Source organism: Dendropsophus ebraccatus, chromosome 2 (assembly GCF_027789765.1).
Source record: "Dendropsophus ebraccatus isolate aDenEbr1 chromosome 2, aDenEbr1.pat, whole genome shotgun sequence".
Taxonomy (NCBI): domain Eukaryota; kingdom Metazoa; phylum Chordata; class Amphibia; order Anura; family Hylidae; genus Dendropsophus; species Dendropsophus ebraccatus.
This window is the reverse complement of record NC_091455.1, coordinates 39,120,062-39,144,471: the sequence shown is the minus strand read 5'-3', so window position 1 is coordinate 39,144,471 and position 24,410 is coordinate 39,120,062. Positions and strand designations below refer to the sequence as shown.

Sequence of the window (24,410 nt, the reverse complement as noted above, 5' to 3'; positions counted from 1 at the left end):
AAGAAGAGCTGCTGAAATGATTAACACAATTCCCAGAGCTGGGAGCAGGAATTTTTATGGATTTCGTTTCAGTAAACCCAATGAATCCTCAGAAAATCAGTACAAGATGTCAAGATGTGGAAAGATGAAGATGAATTTTATACATCAAATGATTCAGGGTGGATACTCGATTTCCAGTGAAAGAATTTAGCAGGGTTCAGCCAGAAGATGCTTGGAGTTGGAATGATTTTTTTTTATTGGAGATGATATGATAGGTAATAATGCAATGATGAGGGAGGGGAGGTGGATCAAGATTCGAGGGGGTTTCCATTCTCATGGAACATGCAATGGCCTAAAATAACAAAATATCCAGCCGCTTCCATGCCAATGCTTCCCTGATCCTGTGATGATGTAGCACTTGATTGATCATGCATGTGTTAGAATAGAATCGGTGCCAGACATTCTATTGTATTCTATTCTATTCCATCTTACCTTCCAAAGATCAAAAGGACCACGGTGTTAAATCCAACATCAATGGGAGAGCGCAGGGAGGTCTCCATACATGAGATGCAAGTTAGTCCTACCGACACTGGTGGCCTCAGTTCACATGTATCCAATGTGTATAACCAGCTTTACTCTTTTAATTACAGGTTTCATTTGGCTGGGAAACCCCTTTCACTGAGATATGGCAGGACTGAGTGGACTCACCTGAAAAGATCATCAGCGAGTGACTGTTCTCTGGCTTGCTGAGTTTGTTCCTGCAAAAAAAAAAAAAAAAAAAAAAATTATATATATATATATATATTATATTATATATATATATATATATATATATATATATGTATATATAGATAGACTGAAAATTTATATCATTGTAATGAAACTGCACATTACACCAGGCAACTATGATGTTTATTGGTCCACATTTCCCATCCATTCATTGCAGTACACAGATGATACAGGTCTCCACCATCCTATAGTACTGCACAGGTCAGCACTTCTGTATCCCATTTCTCCCCTCTAGAGGGCATTAGGGAGCAGTGACGGAGTGCTACGTTCAGTACTAGCACTATATTATGGCTGCTCCGGCAGTATGTATATACAGATTAGTTTCTCTCTCTTTGTTACGGCTCCACTAAAGAACCATAAATAAGTCTGCAGAACAGCTTCTGCTTTTTTATTTCCCCTTTTACGCTCCTTACCTCCATTTCCTGGCGAAACCACTGTTCTAGCTCGGAGTTCTTCTTTCTGTCATGAGCTATTAAATCCGAGCCTCCGATGATGTGAGGAAAGCTTCCAGCCCCTGGATATGCGATCTGTTAATGTGGAGAATAATACTGTATGAAGTATCAAGACATAAGCGAGCAGTACAGCCCTAGTAATACAAACCAAAGCCCAGCTCCACAATGCAAAGGTTTGAATATGATCCATCATTTTAAAAGGTTGTACTCTGGGGACAACTTCTTTTATCAGTAGGGTCTGATCCCCAGTGATCGCCTGTGCAGAAACCAGGAAACAAGTTCGGGGGCTGAGGCTTGTGGCTGTAATATGCCTACATGTGGGGATCCTATAAGGCTTATACATTAGAGTCCCTAAAGTGTCACTGTCGTATTATTTTTTTTTTTTTGCAGGCAATTTTAAGAAACTTTGTAATTGGATTTATTAGGCAAATATGCCATTATCTGCATTCAAAAAGACTTTCCCCAGGTCCCCCCTCCCTCCTCTCTCTCATTCACTGCTCATTATCAGGAAATCTTGACTCTTTTACATCAGTCGAGCCCTGTGTAACCTATAGAGAGGGGAGGGGGGATGAGGGAGATTAGTTGCCAGCAGAGAACAAAGGATTACACAGCGGGACCTGTGTGAAAGCCGGTATTCAGAGGTCAGAGAGGTCAGTGCTGATTTCAGAGGAGATAGCCCTATGATGTAGCCCTATGATGTAACTGTAAATTAACTCTTTGATGTCCTAATTTCTGCCTCATCTCCCTCCACCCCTCCCCTCTCTATAAGAGAACAATGAAGACAGGGGGAGAGCTTCAGACTGCTTTTTCATGATAAAAATGCATTTTTCGGCTAATAAACGCAATTACAAATTGCTAATTTATTAAAATCGCCTATACTATTGATTTCTGCAAAAAAAAACAACCAAAAAAACAAAAAACATTTAAACGACAGTGACTCTTTAAAGGGAACCAATCACACAAAAATTGGCCATAAAGCTAAGGAAACGTGCTGGCACATCAGCCAGCACGCTTCCTAACCATCCCCCTGTACCCTACGTCCCATGTACATTCAGCCCGCAAAGTTAGTTTAATCGTGTCCCGCGCTCTATGCAAATTACCATACAAGTAGTCACGGTGGGCGGGCGGCTGGTCAAGTAGTCACGGTGGGCGGGGGCTTCGTCAAGTAGTCACTGGGTCCTGGGCCAGCTCTGGCGCTGTAATCACACTGCTGTACTGCGCTTGCGCGGCGTAGTACAGCAGCGGCTTCACCTACTGTACTACGCATGTGCAGCTTAGTAAAGGCGTCGGCGTGGCTGACATGCAATGTGGCCCCCCCCCCCCCCCCCCGTGACGTCACCAGGCGCCGCTTTACAAGACGCCCGGAGGGGCGTGATTACAGCACTGGAGCCGGCCCAGGACCCAGTGACTACTTGATGAAGCCCCCGCCCACCATGGCTACTTGACCAGCCGCCCGCCCACCGTGACTTCTTCTATGGTAATTTGCATAGAGCACAGGACACGATTAAACTAACTTTGCGGGCTGAATGTTCATGGGACGGAGGGTACAGGGGGATGGTTAGGAAGCGTGCTGGCTGATGTACCAGCACGTGTCCTTAGCTTTATGCCCAATTTTTGTGTGATTTGTTCCCTTTAAGATTCCTAAGAGTTCCTTACTGGCTGCTACAAACATTACAACCTTTCTTTCTGCACATGATTCCTTAAAGGAATACTCCAGCGAAAAACTTTTTCCTTCAAATCAACTGGTTTCGGAAAGTTATATAGATTTGAAATTTCCTTCTATTAAAAATCTCCAGTGTTCCAGTACTTATCAGCTGCTGTATGTCCTGCAGGAAGTGGTGTATTCTTTCCAGTCTGACACAGTGCTCTCTGCTGCTACCTCTGTCTGAGACAGGAACTGTCCAGAGCAGGAGAGGTTAACAATGGGTATTTGTTACTGCTCTGGACAGTTGGCAGCAGAGAGCACTATGTCAGACTAGAAAGAATACACCACTTCCTGCAGGACATCCAGCAGCTAATAAGTACGGGAAGACTTGAGCTATTTAGATTCAAGGAAATTACAAATCTATATAACTTTATGAAACCAGTTGATTTGAAAGAAAAAGATTTTCACCAGAGTACCCCTTTAATATATGCTGGATAACCATAAACAAGTTTTATCCAAATAAGACCAACCAGACCAGCGATTAATACATCTTGTCAGCTATAAAGTAGCAATATAGCATTAAGCATGTTATTACCTTTCTGAATTTCTTAAAATTCGCCACATTTTCTTGATTTGCTTTGTTCATGCTCTGACGGTTTCTTGCTGGTCGATTAACAACTAAAGATCGGAACTCCGACACCAAGAGCTTACATGGAAGTCCATCATCATTTTCTAGTTTTGGTTGGAAAGGCACCTAAAGCAAGAAAGAGGTGAATATGATGCAGAGGACAAGTGTTTAAAGGGTGCTAGGCAGGGTGCCTAATGTGGAAGGACATTTAAAGTGGAGCTATAGTATCAGCCTAGATGAATTATCAAAATAAACTGTGTGTATTTCAGCAGTAGTGGTATTTCTGATCATAATGTCACCTGATTCACTCTCTACCGCTCAGCATCAGGAGCAAACTCTTTCTGGTAAGATGTTTACTTTCACAAGCACTGCACCCTGTTCCCCATCCATTCCTTCAAAAGCATTGCATCCTGTGTCCTACCCATTCACTCAGAAGCACTACACCCTGTTCCCTACCCACTAAGGGCCCTATTCCACCGGACGATTATTGTTCGCATAAACGTTAACGATTAACGATCTCAAACGACCGCTATTGCAAAATACCTAAAAACGTTCACTCATTTCCATGGAACGATAATCGTTACTTGTGATCGTATTTGCGATAGTTTTTTCTATTTCTTCGCTATTGCGTTCGTATCTACTGCGAACGACGTCTTATTCAATGCGAAGGTTTTGCGAACAAGCAACGATAAAAATAGGTCCAGGTCTTATAAAGCGATCAACGATTTCTCGTTCGGTCGTTAATCGTTAACTGCATTTCAACCGAACGATTATCGTTTAGATTCGAACGATTTAACGATAATCTGAACGATAATCGTCCGGCGGAATAGGGCCCTTACTCAGAAGCACTACACCCTGTTCCCCACCCACTTACTCAGAACCACTACATCCTATTCCCTACCCATTTACTCAGAAGCACTACATCCTGTTCCCTACCCATTTACTCAGAAGCACTGCATCCTGTTCCCAGCACATTCACCCAGAAGCGCTGCACCGTATTCCCCAAACACTCATTCAGAAGCACTACACCCTTGTTCCCTACCCATTCACTCAGAAGCACTGTACCCTGTTTCATACGAATTTACTCAAAAGCACTGCATCCTTTTCCCTACCCATTCTCTCAAAAGCACCGATGTTCAGCACACAATCACTCAGAGGCATTGCACTCAGTACCATACCCTGTCTCAGTATATACACTATGGCTGCAATTTTCCTTTAAAAGTTAAAGGGGTTATCCAGCGCTACAAAAACATGGCCACTTTTCCCCCTACTGTTGTCTCCAGTTTACTCCATTAAGCTCCATTTACTTCAATGGAACAGTCTCAAAACCCCACCCAAACTGGAGACAACAGTAGGGGGAAAGTGGGCGTGTTTTTGTAGCACTGGATAACCCCTTTAATCTACAACTTTTATACGGTTTCACACAGGCGTCATTAGGCCACATTTTGTATCCATATAACTGCAGGAAGTCCTGGCCCTGATCTTAATGGCCGTCTAGTTTGGTATATGAGAAACACTGTCGGGCCAGGACTTGCGGGGGTTATATGGGCACAAAATGTGGAAAAATTACACCCATGTGACACTGGCCTTACACTGGAGAGTCAGTTTCAGCTGGAAATGCAATCTCTTCCTCCACATTCATACAGTACATACACTTAAGATTGATGTCAGCTGAAAGCAACAGGGGGAGCCTACCTAACCTATCCATCTATATGGGATAACTGGTTTGGGACCCCACCACCACCACCACATCTGTACAATGAATTAGGACAAGAAAAGGAGAGGAAGGGATTACTTTTGTATCTTCGATTACTTTTGTGTCTTGACGTTGCTGAGTTATAGGTTCCTGTTTGATGTCCGGCTCGCTCTTTATTGTCTTAATAGCCAGAGCTTCCACCTACAGAAGAAATATAAACAAATCACTATATATATGTATGTATATGTATATTACACATCCGTGCGTCGGATTCCTGAAATACTTGTCTGACACAGGCTTATACATGTACGGAATTATCAATGAGGGCAGAAGGAAAATCCACAATATTAACTGGAGAATAATTAATCCTCTGAAGCCACAAAACAAATATTACAGGAATGTAAAGCCGGGCACAAGTTGTATTCTCTATTCACGCAGAGCCAATGAAAACGGGCGCAGTCACGAAAATCACTCATGACTTGGTATGTGACGGCGGAGCCAAAAATGTGACAGAAATTAAATAACTGAAGACAGGCCTTGTGATCGGTTTAACCCTTCAGTGGCCACAGAATCTTGTTGCCTTACCATATCCAATATGTATTCATCTACACCAGGGATGGGAAACCTTCGGCCCTCCAGATGTTGCAAAACTACAATTCTCATCATGTCTGGACAGCCAAAGCTTTAGCTTTGGCTGTCCAGGCACGATGGGAATTGTAGATTTGCAACAGCTGGAGGGCCGAAGGTTCCCCATCCCTGATCGACACTATTATTTATTGATTTATAGCCCTTTGCTGTGCCATTACCATGCTATGTGAATGTATCCTATCCCTAGCTGTAGGGTAGACCATCCTAATCTGCCGCTAGATTTTCTAGGTGTTGTTTCTAGAGGTAACCAGCCATGCTTTCCTAATTCCGGATGACCCCTTTAATCAGATTCCTATCCCGTTTGTGATCGCTGAAATGTTTCAGAGGCTCCATAGAGGATGAATTGAGTGCAGGCCACAGTAAACTAGATACGAGTTTAAATAAAGTGATTGTGTCCCAGTTCTCGGGGTCAGTGGGGGCATGACTGCCGGGTAGGCATATTCACTATGGATGAGGAATAACAAGTGGAGATGGAAATTCCCCTTTAGGGTGCGTTCACACCTACAGTATCTGCAGCAGATCTGCAGCAGATTTGATGTTGTGTTCAGTTATTTAAATGAAATCTGCTGCAGAAAATCAGCTGCAGATCCTGTAGGTGTGAACGCACCATTAAACAGTAAAAAAAATATTAGATATTGCATTTGATGGTTACACACACACACACACACACACACACGACACGAGTCAACGTAAATCAAAAATAGAACTTCCCTCCAATTGCTGATACCATGGCAGAGATTTTTCTTATGTAAACGATACTAACCTTAGCCCTTAGGCAGAGAGAGAATAAATTAAAGTGAAGAATAAAAATTAATGATATGATAATGTATCGGTTGCCATGATGAAGAACAACCACATTCGAAACACATTGGAACTATGATCTACATTGGATTTAGCCTGTTTTATAAAAACTTGGAGGGAGATTTATCAAACATGGTGTAAAGTGAAACTGGCTCAGTTGCCCCTAGCAACCAATCAGATTCCATCTTTCATTTTCCAAAGAGTCTGTGAGGAATGAAAGGTGGAATCTGATTGGTTGCTGGGGACAACTGAGCCAGTTTCACTTTACACCATGTTTGATAACTCTCCCCCTTGGTGTCAAGTCTTTAACGCGTTTAATAGTAGCCTACCGCGTGGAGTCAGTTCAGGTATGTCCGCAGCAAGACAACAGGGCCGTCCCAATAAAGGAAGAAAATAGATGTAAAGGGCAAGCATGTGTGTTATAATGTATTGCATATGGAGAGTGATTGCCATTCACCTAAAAGCTAAGAAAAAAAATCCATCTGATGGACCAGATGAAGAATGGGCACGTTTTTTTCAATTGAAAAAACAAAACAAAAAAAAAAATAAAAACTTTTTTTTTTTTTAAGCGCATGTCCATCATTATTGCACTGATATTAGTATATGGCAGGGATTGTTCTGAGAAAGAACCATCTTTACAGTGGGCTAACTGAAAAACACTCTCCCTAGCTGTACTAAGGATCCACCTATCCTGGCAGCAACAGACAGTTCTTAAAGGGGGTCTCCAGCATTAGGAAAAACATGGCCAATTTCTTCCAGCACCACTCTTGTCTTCAACCACACCTGACCTGGAGACAAGAGTGGTGCTGCCCCTGGAAGAAAGCGGCCATGTTTTTCTAATGCTGGACAACCCCTTTAATTCTATATATCTCTGTATATATCATATATATCTGTATTATTGCTCAGCTGCTGTTCTTTTTTTTCCTGTTGTAATGCACTGAATGCCTACAGAGGACCAAACAAATACTTTCTTTTTTTTTGGTAAAAGCATGATAAATTCCCGACATAGTACCGTATGTATTCTACATTCAGAAGAACAAAATACCAACAAAGTTACATGATGGGTGCTGTACAACACAGATCTATATAGAGGCAGCGAACTTTGACCTAAAATACCAAAGTGACTACAGGCGTCTACCCCAACCGGTGACCTTTATATAAACATAAAAGGACAACAAGTGACGTGAAGTCTCCCCACAATGGCAGACGGCTTGTTTGTGGTCGCAGACACAACTCCGCGCCAATGTGCTGATGTGAGAATCGCCACCCTCCTGCATTCTTGGCTCTCGGAGAGCATCGCTCTGGTAATGGGCCGTGTACCTTTGGAGACCAATTCTTTTCAGCAGGGAACAACTTTAATCATTTTATTTTTGTGCATATGTGTGTGACTGATAAAATGTGACATTCTGACAAAGGCCGGCCGACACAGTCAGCACAGCACGCCTGTGTGAACACTTTGGCAGCGGGGACTCTGATACTACAGATTAATTCACACGACACAAATACTTTCCCATTAATATCAATAGTAACATAAACAGAGGCAAAAAAACTAAGCTGTACGTCAATGGTTTGTTTAAAAGTAAAAAAGGTCCTGGACATATTGGAAAGTAGTACATAAGGTTGCTAAGCTGGGACTGGATCTAGCAGATTACCCAATGCTCTCTGCATTATTTAGAACACATGAAATATTTTATTACTGCACTATTACCTCGTCATTGTAATTTTATTTTGGGCAGAAAAAGTGTTGCAGGAAACCCCTGCCACACACTCACATATTGCCCTCATAAAGCGTCCTCTCATCAATGGAACAGATTACAGCCACAATCATAACCACTTAAAGGGGTTATCCAGCGCTACAAAAACATGGCCACTTTCCCCCCTACTGTTGTCTCCAGTTCAGGTGCCGTTTGCAATTAAGCTCCATTTACTTCAATGGAACTGAGTTTCAAAAGCCCACCCAAACTGGAGACAACAGTAGGGGGAAAGTTGCCATGTTTTTGCAGCGCTGGATAACCCCTTTAAAGATGCTCATTGTGAGGTTTACAAAGCAGCGTCTGGCAGAGACTTACTCAGTGTTGTGTCCACTCCACAGCTAGAGCCAACCACACACAGGAAAGAAGTGTTGGCAGAAGGATGTTTTGGTTTTGGTCACGGCTATTTCTTCTGACATGCTTGGCCGGGAGTGCATGTGTTTTTAATAAAAGGGAGGGGGGATAAGTGGCTATCAGACCCCTCTGACAGCAACTTTTCTCCCACAGGTAAGAAATGACTGGGTGTGTTAAAGGGGCATTCCGACCTTACGACCTTATCGACCTACCCACAGTGCTGGACCATGCTGTTTAGTTTTGTTTTTGACCCACCCTTTGTTCCTGATAATGGAGGTCATGCTCAGCCAAAGCTCCTAGTATCCTTCATGGGGCTTCCTAACACTGTCAAGCGCACTGAGCTTGGCAATGCTCAGAAGCCCCGTAAAGAATGAATAGTTGTGCTCCCTGTATACTCCCTGTTCTCTGGACAGGTAGGATCCCAGCAAACAGATCTCCATTGCTCACATTGTAATCCACATCTTCTTGAGATGGGAATACTGCTTTACCTTAAGCAAAAGGTTGTAGGCCAATCTCTCTGAAATCAGTAAGGGCAGCCTCCTTTCCTCTATTGTCTATGGCCAGCTTTCTGCACAGCATAAGTGTCACTACATGTCACAGTTTCCTCTGGCCAGAAAACACCACACTCTGCTATGATACCTATAGGGTAACAGGAGAATACAGACAGCAGCTGTCCTGATAAACAACCCTTATAGTTCACTTACTGTGCTTCTTTCTATTGTTTCCAGGGATTCTTCGTCAAAGTCTTCCCCAAAGTCATCAGTGGATTCCACTCGAGGCCTTTTCACTTGGCTGACATTGCTCTTAGAGTTGCTTTTATCTCTTTTCTCACAGCCCCATTCTTCCTCATCTTCTACGTCAGACTCCTCCACCACGTCCTCAGGTTCCTTCCTCTTCTTCACAAACGAGTCTTTTGGCTGACTGGTTGTCTGTGTGTCCATCTTATCCATCTTATAGGAGCTGCCAACCATGTGACCAGCGGAAACAACTGGCTCTTTATAAAGATCGGTATCCAGACCATTACGGGAGGCTAAATCTGCAGTTTTCCTTTTGGGGGGCATAATTTCCGTTGTTGGTTGTGAAGACTGAGCGGTCACTTTCTCCATTCTACACAACTTGGCAGTGGAGGTTTCACCTTCCTCCTCTTCTTCTCGGTCTCTTTAAAAGAACAAAGCAATCCAATGAAAGAAATCATAGACTGCATCATGTTGTCTTTCATAAGAAATCTGAAAAATTCCTTTTTCTAGCTAATTTGCCAAGACTGGATTAATACTGACTTCCACTTTCATTCTGACTAATATAGCACAGATTTATGCCACAAGCATAATCGGGGAGATTAATGAATGCTGCGCCCCTTTTCCCTGCTGTACCCCAGCCATATCCCCAAGGACGCTTCAAGGCAGGGAAGAGGCATTGCCTCCTCCCGGGCCAGATTTAGGGTATGTGCACACTGAGGAATCCGAAGCTCGCGAACGCGCGCATCTCCACCCGTGCCATAAACTCCATTCTATGCACAGGCAGTTCATTCTTCGGGTAAACAGCAGAATCTGCCTGACTATAGAATGGAGTCTATGGCACAGGCTGAGATGCGTGCAGCCATGAGCGGGGGCGAGCTGCGGAATCCCCATCGGTGTTCCGTAGCGTGCACATATCCTTACATACCCTTGCAAAAATGGTGTACATTTCTGCACCTGCCATATTGGAAAGCGCAGGTCAGGCTGGTTTTACAAGGACGCATGTGCCTCTTAGTGAATCTGACAGGTATTTGCGGGCGGGGCCCAATTTAAGACCGGTGTTTTTACATACATATCCCCCAATCTCTATACATTATAAACATGACTCTGGCCTCTCCTGACCTGTTGGCTTTAGTAAACACTTGTATTTACTATGAAATTATAATTGTGAATCAGGAACAGACAAGATGTCACTGGCACTCCACCCAAACATGCAAAAGAGGGGTCTGTGGAGCCTCAGTTACGAGTCTCAAAACACAGGAATAGCCAGATATCCCTCCAGGAAACGAAAGCCTATTGCTAAGGGGGTGCCTCCCAGTGGGGAGATCACCAAACCACCCTGATACGTAGCCCCTTAAGTCCCACTCGGTTGCGAGTATTGAAACATAAATAGGGAAATACCAGGGTGGCCCCTTTTACGTCAAAGTCTAACTCTGTGGCGAGTATTGCAACATGACAAGGGTTTACCAAGGCAGGCATCTATCCACAGACGGCCATTTCGGGGTAGTTGCCCCTCATCAGTGTGGAGTAGGATTCTGGCTAACAGGGGCAATTAAAAAAAAGGGTCCATCCCTGGTATTTCCCAATTTATGTTCCAATACTCGCAACCGAGTGGGACTTAAGGGGCTACGTATCAGGGTGGTTTGGTGATCTCCCCACTGGGAGTCACCCCCTTGGCAATAGGCTTCCCTCCCCTGGAGGGATATCTGGCTATTCCTGTGTTTTGAGACTCATAACTGAGGCTCCACAGACCCCTCTTTTGCATATTTAAATTTATAGGGGGCAATGTATCAATGGAGAGTCTTCAGTGAGTACTCCATTTGATTTTTTTGTCGCTGGTCTCCCTGAGTTCAGCAATTGCTGTGTTTTTTCACTCCACCCAAACACCCACAACTTCGGTTCATCCACCCTCCTGGGAGATCACACTACCTTTTGGTGGTGCACGCTTCTTGCAGTCAGTCCAATCATCTTAAATAATCCAGAGAATGAATAACAGCGGCAACTCACTACTTCCTGGTGTGAACAATGCTTTATTTCAAGGTGAAAATGGACATAGCAGCAAGTACGGTCAATAGAGCAATGACCGTTTCACGCTATCCGTGCTTCATCCGGCTCTTACCTCTTAAGAACCGTATGAGGCACGAATAGCGTGAAACGGTCGGTGCGCTGTTGACCGTACTTAAAATGTCACATGCTAATCCTGCTTCTGTCCAAGCTGGGATACCCCAATCAACATGGTCCTAGACACCATCACATGGAGTCACATGCAGGATGACCAATTGAATGATGCGGTGTATAGATTAAATATTATAACACCCAGCTGTCAATTTATTCATACATTTCTAAGAGGAATAACAAAAGAAGGACACAACTCAGAGACTTAAGAAAATATTATATAGTTTGTTTCTATCATACTTCATATATCATGTATCATATCATTCTATCATTCTTTCACTTATGAAGTCAGCCCTTGCCCATACATCCTATTATGACATATAGACATCATACAGGGGATCGTTGCATGGAAAATGTGTGGTTTGGTTAAACCAGTGACTTTTTTTTTAACTTCTAATATTTTTCTACTTACCTTTTCTTAGAGACGGGCTTAAAATAATTCTGTATTTTATTTGGGGACTCCATTTTCTGGGAGACTCTCTTTCTACTTGAAGCAGGACTTTCAACTTGTGATGGTGGGTGAGGCCTCTCTTGGAGAGATTCCTGAAAAAGTGCAGTTCTGCCATCACCTCCGACATCAGGTTCCACATCCTGATTGATTTTGCTGCTTCTTCTTTTGGGTGTCTCCTTAACTTCACGAACCCCACTGACATCCATCCTAAATGGTGCGATTACCAATCATCCTGTGTCTTATTCTACTGTATACACTTTATAGAGCTCTGCCATGTAAGCATGATCTATGACCATCATCATAACCTACCACTTATCTGTGTTGTCTTGTGGTTCCGTGTCTGCTACATAAGCTGTGGTGTTGAACGTGGCTGGTGGCAACACAGTCTCATCTACGGCCATAGTAGAAGACTGCGTAGATACCATAATGTTATTTCTGCTATTCTTTTCTAAAAAGAAAGAAAAAAAAAATTTATATATATATATATTATTTATTTAATTTATACACACACATACATACATTAGTGGTAAATACCCTTCAGAGCATGCAGAATTTAAGCAACATAGACGCTAAAAAGCCCCCATCAAACAGCCGATCATTGGGGATGCTGAGAGTTACTCCTCCATGGGTGACTGATGAGTCATAAGCTGGGTATAATGACAGGTAGCAGTAACCATGCTGCTGTCCGCCACTGACCCCATCTACAGAGATCATAGCACTTAAGTGAGTCAGTGACAGATAAAGGAAGAATACTTACCTCTGTCCAGTGGGATCAGCAATATTCTCAAAGAGTTTGCCTGAGGCAGACTCTACTGTAAGAGCAAAGATAATACTGATAAACACTATGCAATGGCATAGCACTGATCAGTATAATCTAATGATTGCATATATAAGTTCCCTAGGGAAACTTAAAAAGTGTAAAAAATATATATATATATTTTTAAATATTACAAAATCCTTCCCCAGATAATATATAAAAATATATCAAAAAATATATATAAAAAAATTACATATTTGGTTTTGTACTGGGCAGAATTGTCCAATCTATTAAAATATAACAATATTATTCCTGCACAGTGAACTAGGTAAATGAAAAAAAAAAAACACACCAGAATTACTGATTTTTATTTTTTTTTGAAAATGATATATCAGAAAAAAAGTTATTCCCATTTGCACCAATATGGTACAAAAAAAAAAAAAAAATATAGAGACCATGGTGCAAAAAATGAGCTCCCAAAAGAGGAACAGTGTTTCGGTGTGACCTGGACATCCATGTATCAATAACTTTTGGTCATGAAGGGGTTAAAAAAAGTCTCACGTCACTGACAAATCAGAATCGCTTAGTGCGCAGAGCTCGGGGCAGTTTACACAAGGGATCTGCCCCCTGGGAACTTGGGCTAACGTCATACAACTTTGGGCACACTTTAAATTCTTTTCCCATCCGCTATATTGGAATTGTCAAACTGCTGACAGGTTCCCTTTAAACTCTTCCCCATCTTCACATACAGTAAAAGGGGCCTTTTATATAACAATTCTGGTAGTTCTCCCTTAAACTCAGGTGGCTAATTCCTTACAAAAGCTGATTTATAGACCTGACAGATGAGGGTTTGTTTTTTTCTGCAGAAAGTAAATGAAGTGTTGCCGTACCGGCCTGGCTGCTATTTGCGGAGCCTTGCAGAGGATTGCAATATATTTCTGTTGACACGTAGATAACCGCTAAGCCAATTTCAGCTTCGGGAATGGTTCTCAGGCCCTTACTGTAAAGAAAGATTTATGTTTAGTATACACTGTGACACGATATAACAATAGCGGCCATACGCACTTACGGGATACAAAAGATCAGATTATCAGGTAAATTGTGATGAAAATCTGGATTACAGGCGGGTAAAGAAAAGGATAACAAACTGTGACATCTGGCAACGTACTGATCATTGTAATGTACCTACCATGCCTGGGAACATAGGAAAACTACAGGAGATTTGCTGCTATCTCCAGTCCTATCTATACAATGGGTGACAATGGTCATCTATGATACGATTTACTATTTATGTGCAAGGTGACTTGGCTGCTGCAAGAGAAAGTCATAAAGTTCTACAAGCTACTGAATCTAATGTAGAAAACTATATATCAGCATTGTATTGTCCTCAGTTAGAGGAGCATAGGAGACCTGGCAGAGCTACCTTAAAGGGGCTCTCCACATTGGACAATCCATACTTGCTAGAACTTAAACAACTGATCACAAAGTGTACCCCCAATTAACTGTTCTGTTTCCCTGCAGCCCCACCACATGGCAAATTAAAGGGGTCATCCAGGATTAGAAAGACACAGCTGCTTCCTTGCAAAAACAGCGCCACCCCTGTACTCAGGTTGTGTGTGTTATTACAACTCTGCTCCATTCACTTCAATGGAACTGAGGAAAACAAAATCTAAACTGACAGATGTGCTGCTGTTTCTGGAAGAAAGCGGCCATGTTTTTCTAATCCTGATAACCCTCTTAGGCATTACAAAGTACTCATTCATATGACTAGGATGTCTGTGTAATGCAGGGAAGGAGTTAGATGCTCTTTATAGCCGCTTATCACTCTGGTTAACAAGTGAGGAAACAGACCCCTTCCCTTTATTACATTTTAAATTGTTCAGAGATTTTTTAAAAACAATTATTATTATTATTTATAAAGTTCCCTTAATTCCAGAGAGCTAATGATTCAGGCGCTGAAAAGCTGTTTCTGATGATGCGCTGACCCCACAGGAGATGCCCACTCAGTCAGTCACTGGTTGCAGCAATGACCAGCCTCAGTCAGGGGGGTGACCAGCCTCAGTCAGGGGGGTGACCAGCCTCAGTCAGGGGGGTGACCAGCCTCAGTCAGGGGGGTGACCAGCCTCAGTCAGGGGGGTGACCAGCCTCAGTCAGGGGGGTGACCAGCCTCAGTCAGGGGGGTGACCAGCCTCAGTCAGGGGGGTGACCAGCCTCAGTCAGGGGGGTGACCAGCCTCAGTCAGGGGGGTGACCAGCCTCAGTCAGGGGGGTGACCAGCCTCAGTCAGGGGGGTGACCAGCCTCAGTCAGGGGGGTGACCAGCCTCAGTCAGGGGGGTGACCAGCCTCAGTCAGGGGGGTGACCAGCCTCAGTCAGGGGGGTGACCAGCCTCAGTCAGGGGGGTGACCAGCCTCAGTCAGGGGGGTGACCAGCCTCAGTCAGTGATTTGGTGGACTTTCTTTTCCTGCAGGGTTGGCACATCACTGGAAACAAGAAGTGGAGGGCACTGGGGAGAGCGGAGTTTTCTCAGTCCCCGTTTTTTTAAATTACAGGGACCACACCTCATAGGTATGCCCTATCCTGTACATACTGTGGATAAGGCATAACTACCCCAGATGGAAATACCCACTGAATCTTTATTGCACCCTTGGGATGGACAGGCCAGCTCCTCCGAGCCAGAACAAGGATAACTCTGTTTCTTAATAACAGAAAGTAAAAGTATAGGGAGCAAGTGAAGCATCTGCCAAGAACTTCATGTCTCCCTGCAAGATCCTCATAGATGTATAGTGCCTGAGGGTTGGGCTCTCAACTCTGAGTGGAATTACATTATCATTGCATAATAAAATGTTACACAGTTTTACAATATATTTTTGGAATCAATCCCTCTCATTTTTCAAGATGTCTGCTTGTCCTCCCAGTAATGTTATGTAATGTGCAGTCTTTCAAGCATATTAAATAAAGATTTCCACTATATTTTTCTATTATGTATTGTCCTTTCTGCTAATGTTTGCTACTTATGGTGGGCTCTGGATAGAATCAGTCTCCTCCTCCTCTGGCAGCTGATAGTACAGTCCCTTCTGACTTCCTGTGCAAAAGGAGTCTTTTCCCCTATACTGCCATGTACTGCAGAGGCTCTGCTTCTTCTACAACAAGTGGTCTGAAAGCCACTTCTATTGGCTGCTCTGAAGAGAACAAATGATCACTATGCAGAGTGTAGGGGAAGTGACTGAGCATGTGCGTCCAACAGACTCAGCTCAGTAAGTGGACATGGAACAATGATATTCATTCTGAACACCAGGTGGCACCAAACAATGTACGTAAATGTCCTAACTCTTCACTGAATTGGTTTTAAACAGCATAAAAATGGCAGTGTTCAAGTTTTACGCAATATACAATGATCATTATATTCAATAGTGAGATGCCCCTTTAAAGGGAACCAGTCAGCACGATTGTGCCAATATGGTTCCCAGCAGCACAGTATAGATCTAGAGTGCAGCTTGCGGAGCAATGTTTTATTATGCTGCGCAAGGCCAGGAGTGGGGCGGCAACTAGTCATCTGGGCAGGAAGCTAATTATGGCTCTCTGCCAGTCAATCACCCTGCACTGCGTACTGACAGGCAGAAAGCTGTGACTAGTCACGGGCGGCTCTCCGCCCAGATGACTAGTTGCCACCCCTCTCCCTGCGTAATAAAACATATTTTTCCCTTTGTAAAGCTACTGCTGCAGCCGGTATGCTCCGCAAGCTGCACCGTAGATCTATACTGTGCAGCTGGGAACCATATTAGCACAATCTTATTGGTTTCCTTTTCAATCACAATCTGATTGAGTGCTGATTGGTTCCCTTTAAGAATAATAATCAATTTCTTTTAAATTCATTGTTAAAAATCAGTATCATTAAAAGTCCTATAGAAAGCACCAGCTTACTAGCAGGGGTCTCTAAGTGATAAAAAGCTGGTGGATAAAGTTATAGAATAAAGAAACCAGTTTAATTCTGCAAGCATTTACTATGGCTACACACTAAGATGGTTTTGATGGGTTTTTATTTACATAATGAGTCTAATTGATTATGTGGGTTCTGCAATTTCATCTAAATTAACAATAATTAATTTTTGGCATGTGGTCAGCATTACCAAGCTTAATCAAATAGTTTATGACAAGAAAATTACCTGCAATGAAGCCTGGTAATACTGATCACATGGCAAAGCCCAGACAGTCAGGTTTGACAAAAAAGCAGATCCAACAAAATTAATTAAGTTCTAATTATGTACAAAAAAAAAAAAGATAATAAGTCCAGCTATAAGCTGACAAATGAGCAAATGTCTGTCCATTGGCAGAAGCATTGCTTTAAAAAGGATTATCCACAGGGCAGAAAATGTTTCCTCTTCTTCTCCCCAATTCCTCTATCTCTGGTGATAATGTCCAAGAGGAGAATGGGCAGAAGCAGGTTGCAATACAACGCCCACACACAAAGTCCAATAGCTCCCTGATGTTGCCACAACATTGGAAACATCAGGGAGCTATTGATCATTGCCCTCAAAAGTCTCCAGCCCCACTCTCATTTTAGAAGCTAAGACCAGAGATGATCAGAAGGAGGAAGAGGAGCACCAGAGAACAAAAGAGGTAGGACCTTTCCTGTTCTCCAGATAACCCCTTTAACCCCTTAAAGAAAGAGCAAATATATACCTGTGCTAAATATGACATGTCCGTATGATTACGACGATGTATATAACTTTTATTTTAATGCTTTTAAAAAATTGAAACTTTTTTTTAAATAAATGTGTTTAAAATTTCTGTTATGATCCTTATAATTATTTAATTTTTTTGGTCTATAGAGCTGTGGGAGGGCTAATTTTTTGTGTCATAATCTGTAATTTTTATCACTACCTTGCTTGTGTATATGTAACTTTTCTGATCACTTATTTTAATTTTTCTGGACGTGATGTGAGCAAAAATCAGCAATTTTGCAGTTTGGTATTTCCAATTATTTGTAGTCCCCCTAGGACTCTTATGAGCAATACCAAGATTGCTCATAGGGATCAATGCAGTCCACATGTACTGCTTTGTTCCATCTTATCTGTGCTCGATTACTACAGGCTGCTGAAGGCCTGAAGCAATGACCAAGTCAGGGACAGTGTCAGAGCATTGATGAGACCCTGGACAGTAAGTATAATGGATTGGCTTCCTACGATGCAATGCCCCCACAGAACACCAATGAAGGTGTTTACAAGCCATTTAAATGCTGCTATCAGGTTTGTTAGCAGCATCTAAATGGTTAATTAAGAGCTGCGGTCCTAGCTGCTGATAGTAGCTGGGGGATACCGTGTATCGTGCAGGCTCACTCTATACATAGTTGATAGCACCAAGATGAGTATGCTTGTCCTGTTTTGTAAACTGGTTAACCTGCAAAAAAATCCTCATTTATCGGCCACACATCGCCCACATCGAGTTAAATTAGTGCCAATCTAGTTCAGTGCTCGTATTGGGCAGAATTTGGGTGAGTAATACAGCCCTGACAGTATTAACGGGTTAAAAAAAAGGCAGAAAGGTTTAACCTCTGCAGAATATCCAATGTAGATTTGATCCAGGCTGAGAAATCCTGCGACTCTGATGACTGTGAATCTGTTCCCCCCACATCGATCACACAAACACTGGGCTTTTCCAGCAGGGATTTGTCGGAACGTTCTCCTGTCAGAAGCCTCGTCTTGCCCCCTCCATAATGAATGGCTGCACTCAACTTCTTGTGCTGTAAAGATTAAAATATAACATTGACTATAGGTTCGTTCAACTCTAGTCATTACTACAACAAATGATCAGTAAAAATGTACGTCACATTGTACAAGCAGTCTGATCAATCATCATTATGTCGTAAAAGATGGAGGACACAGCAGACTGAGATAAAAGACATATATATATATAAATATATATATATATATATATATATATATATATATACACATTTCTGATTGATATCTGACCTTTCCATCCACTTCCTCTGCTGGCTCTGTGTCATGTGACCAAGACAAACCCCACAATGTAAATCTATAGGGCCGCTTTGCTCACACAGACACAGAACCCACCACTGCTCAATCTATCGATCAGGGGTATAACGCTGAGACCCTGACCAATCATATTGTCTTCCTCGGCAGCTACAGGATGCCAGGTGCAGCACAGTCTTATAGTGCTTGTGGTTTTTTCTCTCCTATAAATTGCACTCCAGCTGTACATCATGCCTGTCATACTGTATATTGTGTGGTTTGCCGATGTTAATCTGTTAATAGCGCACAGGAAATGCTTCCGTATATTTAGAGTCAGGAAGTAAGAGGAGGAAATGTCTAAGTCTTACACACACACTACATACCTGCTTTGCCGTTAAAAAAAGGAACGTCTTGTCTTTGAAGATGGTTCTCCTCCTTGTGTTTTCTGAGAGATTCACTGACTCGGACTGCAGAGATGGTTCATCAACTATAGGAAAGAAACTGAAAACACACACATAGGTATGAAAGACGACGGAGTGTATCACGCAACGCAACTGGGATTAGACTTTACACGGTATAAAGAAGAGGGCTACATAGACCTTTGCAACTATTTTTTTTACTGCTCCACTACATCTACAATAGAGATGAGCATGATCGAGCCCGACGATTACATAGTTAAAGGGGTTGGCCACTTTATAGTAAGATTGTTTTGTGTGCAGTATAAGTAAGTATATTCACATTACTTAATGACAGCAGCTCCCTGGTGAGTCTGTCCATAAGATGGCCGACATGGAGGAGCATGTGACCATGCCCTGCTCCATAGATATATACAGGCTCAGTGGTGGACACTGGGGGCGGGGCATGGGCACGGCCATCTTATGGACAGACTTACCACAGAGTAGGGCAGCCCAGCCTTGAGGAGGGGAGTCTGATTTTAGCTCTATGAGGTACACAGGGAGCTGCTGTCAGTATATACAGTGAGTACACTTACTAATACTGTACACTGAAAAATTTTACTATATAGTGGCCAACCCCTTTTATAAGGTTGAACAAAGACAAGAGTCCATTAAGTTCCAAATACAGAAACCCTACTGCGTTGACCCAGAGGAAGGCAAAAATCCCTATGAGGCAGATCACAATTGCCCCATCCCAGGGAGAAAATTCCTTCCCGACTCCAATGCCAATTAGAATAAATCCCTGGATGAGCGTCCTACTACATGAAATCTAATGTCGATAACCTGTAATATCATATTTTTCAAGAAAAGCATCCATTCGGCATCTGAATACCGGTAGGCTGTATCCATGATTTCCCAGACTCCCTAGGGCTGCATCCAACTTCTTCAGCCACTGATATTCAAATGCTCGACTTGTGCTCATCTCTAATCTACAATGAAAAAAGAAACTTTTCAAGCAAAAATGTAAAACTTGCTATGATTTTGTTCCTGCGGCTGCTTTGTGGACCCATGCATCTCCATGGTAACAGACAACAAACAAACCCTATGTAGTCTGGTTCTGCGGTCATCCTGCCTATAATCTGTAAAACGCCTAGTAAGAGCTTCTCATGATGACCACGTGTGTGGTATTTTTTTTTTTTTTTTTTGGAAGGCTGTAGATGCGGCCATTTCTCTAGAGACACGAGAAGTTTTGATCATTTGGGTTTTGAGTGTTTTTATTCCTTCACTAATCACTAGTAAGAGGCACAACAGGAGAGGAATATTATAGGCTAAAGAGCTCATGTCCTGCAGTGAGAGACCAGCGATTAGCATTGTGCTCCTTCCAGGTCATTCTCGTGATCAGTGGGAGGCTAAAAACCCAGAGATGTAGCTGCTATATCTGGGGAGCCACATAGCGGGGGGCCTGAGACCCACTGATATACCTTTCATCTGCAGGTAGCGGTCTCCTCTGCTGGATGGCTGAAATCACCTCACGAAAGTACTCTGGTTTTATGATAGATCTACAGCAGATCAATGCACATAGTGTCTAAAAGACAAGGGGAAAGGAGATCAGAACATCTGTGGAAAGAACATTCAGCTTATGTATTCGTAGAGTGACCAATAGGTGGTGTAAAGTCAGACAATGGTGGCTAGTTTTAGGTTAGATCTATAATAAATATGACACGTCTTCAGTCTGCCCTAAGTTTGTGCTGTTAGACTGGATTAGTAAATCTGACCTGAATCCCAATACTACCAATCATAGAGGAGCGGCCGCTCTCCTGACACGTCTATTATGGTAAATATAGTACTTGTATGGACTGTGTCAGTCTATATTCTGGAGTAAACGCTAAAACTGGTCAGTCCAGAGTCTAGAACTCTGATGAAACATACAAGTAAAAGGATGATTTGATGGTTTCCCTCCCCTTTAGCATAAGTATATGGAAACTGCCACATATCAGTCGGTGTTTGTATTATTGGTGTAATCAGTTTCAGGGAGGTGAGAAAGTATCAGAGCAGAACCCACAGGCTTCTCATCGGGAACCTTCTACAATAAGCCGGGAAGGGAAATGCTGGAGGAAATGTCCAATTTAAAAACCTAGTGGCATGTATCCGGATAGGAAAATACAATGTTGCTGCTGCATGTGTCTGTATGAGCAACTACCACACTTTGGATTAACCCCTTAAAGGAGAAGTCTGGCAAAAAAATGTATTAAAGTTTTGTATTGCCCCCCCCCCCAAAAGTTATACAAATTACCAATATACACTTATTACAGGAAATGCCTATAAAGTGCTTTTTTCCCTGCACTTACTACTGCATCAAGGCTTCACTTCCTGGATAACATGCTGATGTCACTTCCTGGATAACATGTGATGTCACTTCCTGGATAACATGCTGATGTCACTTCCTGGATAACATGGTGATGTCACTTCCTGGATAACATGGTGATGTCACTTCCTGGATAACATAGTGATGTCACTTCCTGGATAACATGCTGATGACACGAGCCGACTCTGAGAGCTGTGCGGGCTGTGGCTGCTGGAGAGGATGATGGCAGAGGGATGCTCAGTGTCCCCCCAGTGCCCTGTGTCCCTCAGTGTCTCTCTGCCATCATCCTCTCCAGCAGCCACAGCCCGCACAGCTCTGGGAGTCGGGTCGTGACATCACCATGTTATCCAGGAAGTGAAGCCTTGATGCAGTAGTAAGTGCAGGGAAAAAAGCACTTTATAAGCTTTTTCGGTAATAAGTGTATATTGGTGATTTGTATAACTTTTGGGGGACAATACTATACTTTAATAATAATTTTCGCTGGACTTCTTCTTTAACTGCATAATCAAGTCTTAGGGTCCTATTACACTGAGCGATTTTTAACGATTAACGACTACTAATAAACAATTGCAAACGAGATTGTTTATCGTTAACCTGAAATCGTTCACCATATTACACAGAACAATAATCGTTAGATACAATCATTACTACGAACGTTATTGCAATCATTACTATGATCGTTATTGTGATCGTTACTATGATCGTTTATTCTTTATGATCCCAGCTAAACAATGAACAATGTGCTATTACAATGAACGGTTAATGAAAAAATGCGAACTTGAGCAAACGAGTGTGGAATTACAGCGATTGATTAGCGAACGATTAGCGAACGATTAACGATAATTTTAGGTTCAGATCTAAATCAACGATCAATGACATACGAACGATTTTCCGATCGTTGCCTACAATTACACAGAACGATTATCGTTTAAATTCTAACGATATAACGATTTTTCGCACAATAATCGTCTCGTGTAATAGGGCCCTAAATGTGTTCCTGTCTTTAAAAAATTTTGACATGTCAAAGTTTTAATTGGTCCACTGATGGTTAGTATGAGCTGGGGGGGGGGGGCACTAAGCGGTTGGGGTATATGGGTCAACAACAAAAACAACAACTCAAGCTTCCAGTACTTATCAGCTGCTGTATGTCCTGCAGGAAGTGGTGTATTCTTTCCAGTCTGACACAGTTCTATCTGCTACCACCACTGTCCGTGTCAGGAACTGTCCAGGAAAGTAGCAAATCCCTATAGAAAAGCTCTCCTGCTCTGGAAAGTTCCTGTCACGGACACAGGTGGCAGCAGAGAGCACTGTTTCAGACTGGACCGATTACACCACTTCCTGCAGGACATCCAGCAGCTGTTAAGTACTGGAAGACGTGAGGTTTTTACATTTTTAAATACAAGTCATTTACAAATTACTTTCACGTAGGAGTACCCCTTTAAGATGTCTCTATGTTCCTGGTATGCAGCGGTAGACAAGTTATTAGGTCATGGGTGCATAAGGCCCAATACTGTATTATTACCTGTACCCCAATATGTGACTATAGGATGCAGAGCTGCTTCTCACAGTATTAGGAGGGCTGTTTTTTTCTTATTGCTTTCTCCTTTCACTTTCATGTTACATTTCAGTGAGTATATAAGGAGCGGTATTGTTCATTCATGGCATAGCAGCCTGTAGGAATATCCCATGTGACAATAATCAGCTTTGACAGCCGTTCCGGCTTATATTATTTTTTGTTTTGCACAGACCTACATGTGTTGCCACAGCAAACAGCAGCATCTGCTTTATGTTCAGCAATGTATTTTTGATGGAGGAGAAGGGAACACGTGTCATGTGGTCAACACCACCTCCAAAAAAATCATCAGCTCTAGAGTTTTCCTCTTCTGGACTCTTTCCTTGGTTTATGAGATCTGGGATAGAACTAAAGTCATAAGTCTCTTTAGCTACACTTTAGTTGACTTCTGGTGGACAGGGCATTGTGTACAGCCATGTTTTAGCACGGCTCTGGCTACACTGGACAATCTACCAGCCTGGTCCTTCTTTACTCATTGACCATTGTCCAATGAACCCCCCTAAAGGATCTAGAGCCCTTTGGGCATATCCAGAGAGCACAGGAAGTACATTCGAAGTTCGGGTTTGTGAGCCCCATATTAGAGTGGTTAAAGGAGTTATCAAGTATAAGAAAAAAGCACAGCTACTTTCTTGCAGAAACAGCACCACCCCTGTCCTCAGGTTGTGTGTGGTATTACAATTCAGCTCTATTTACTTCAGTGGAACACAGCTGCAGGACCCCATTCCCAAACTGAGGACAGGGGAGGTGCAGTTTCTGGAAGAAAGCTCCCAGACTCCTGGCTACCTCCTGCTGCCTACCTGTTTGTGCTGGGACCTGCTGCAGATCAGAAACCAAATGAAGGACTGATGGGGGTTCAGCGAGCTGGATGACCGTCTTTTTGGTGGAGCACAGTGAGCTAGGGAGGACTGTCAGGTTCTTTTGACTGGAGTGGAGGCTGAGATCTGCTGCACCTCTCTTCACGGCCAGCCTCAGGCATATCACTGTGCACACTCTTGTGGACGTCACCGCTCCAGTAGGCTGTATATATTCTAACCATATCACACTCTGCTTAACTGCGGAGCTATATACCCTGAAGCTACCAAGTGCTGCATTACCCCCACAGAGCACAACCTCACTGCCAGCAGACAAGTACTACATGATTTATCGCTCCTAACCCGGAACTGTAGTTGTACAATTGTCTTGTCACTGCTGGACACACTACTTCATTACCAGCACTTGTGGAATCCTATTTACTGAGGGGACAA

At 42.8% G+C, this 24,410-nt stretch overlaps 1 protein-coding gene across 2 annotated transcripts in view; it reads right to left on the bottom strand.

The window, feature by feature from the left end:
• NBN (nibrin) overlaps nucleotides 1-24,410 on the bottom strand; it is a 39,465-nt gene that overhangs the window by 7,100 nt on the left and 7,955 nt on the right. The window contains exons 5-15 of one of the 2 annotated variants that reach the window (XM_069959910.1): nucleotides 20,710-20,813; nucleotides 19,217-19,334; nucleotides 18,411-18,601; nucleotides 13,751-13,860; nucleotides 12,413-12,551; nucleotides 12,065-12,310; nucleotides 9,448-9,901; nucleotides 5,289-5,390; nucleotides 3,461-3,619; nucleotides 1,182-1,295; nucleotides 688-737 (exon numbers count right to left, since the gene is read on the bottom strand). In XM_069959910.1, the coding sequence (XP_069816011.1) occupies nucleotides 688-737; nucleotides 1,182-1,295; nucleotides 3,461-3,619; nucleotides 5,289-5,390; nucleotides 9,448-9,901; nucleotides 12,065-12,310; nucleotides 12,413-12,551; nucleotides 13,751-13,860; nucleotides 18,411-18,601; nucleotides 19,217-19,334; nucleotides 20,710-20,813 (1,787 nt within the window). The remainder of the gene's footprint in view (nucleotides 1-687; nucleotides 738-1,181; nucleotides 1,296-3,460; nucleotides 3,620-5,288; nucleotides 5,391-9,447; nucleotides 9,902-12,064; nucleotides 12,311-12,412; nucleotides 12,552-13,750; nucleotides 13,861-18,410; nucleotides 18,602-19,216; nucleotides 19,335-20,709; nucleotides 20,814-24,410) is intronic. The other variant, XM_069959911.1, reaches the window with a different exon arrangement.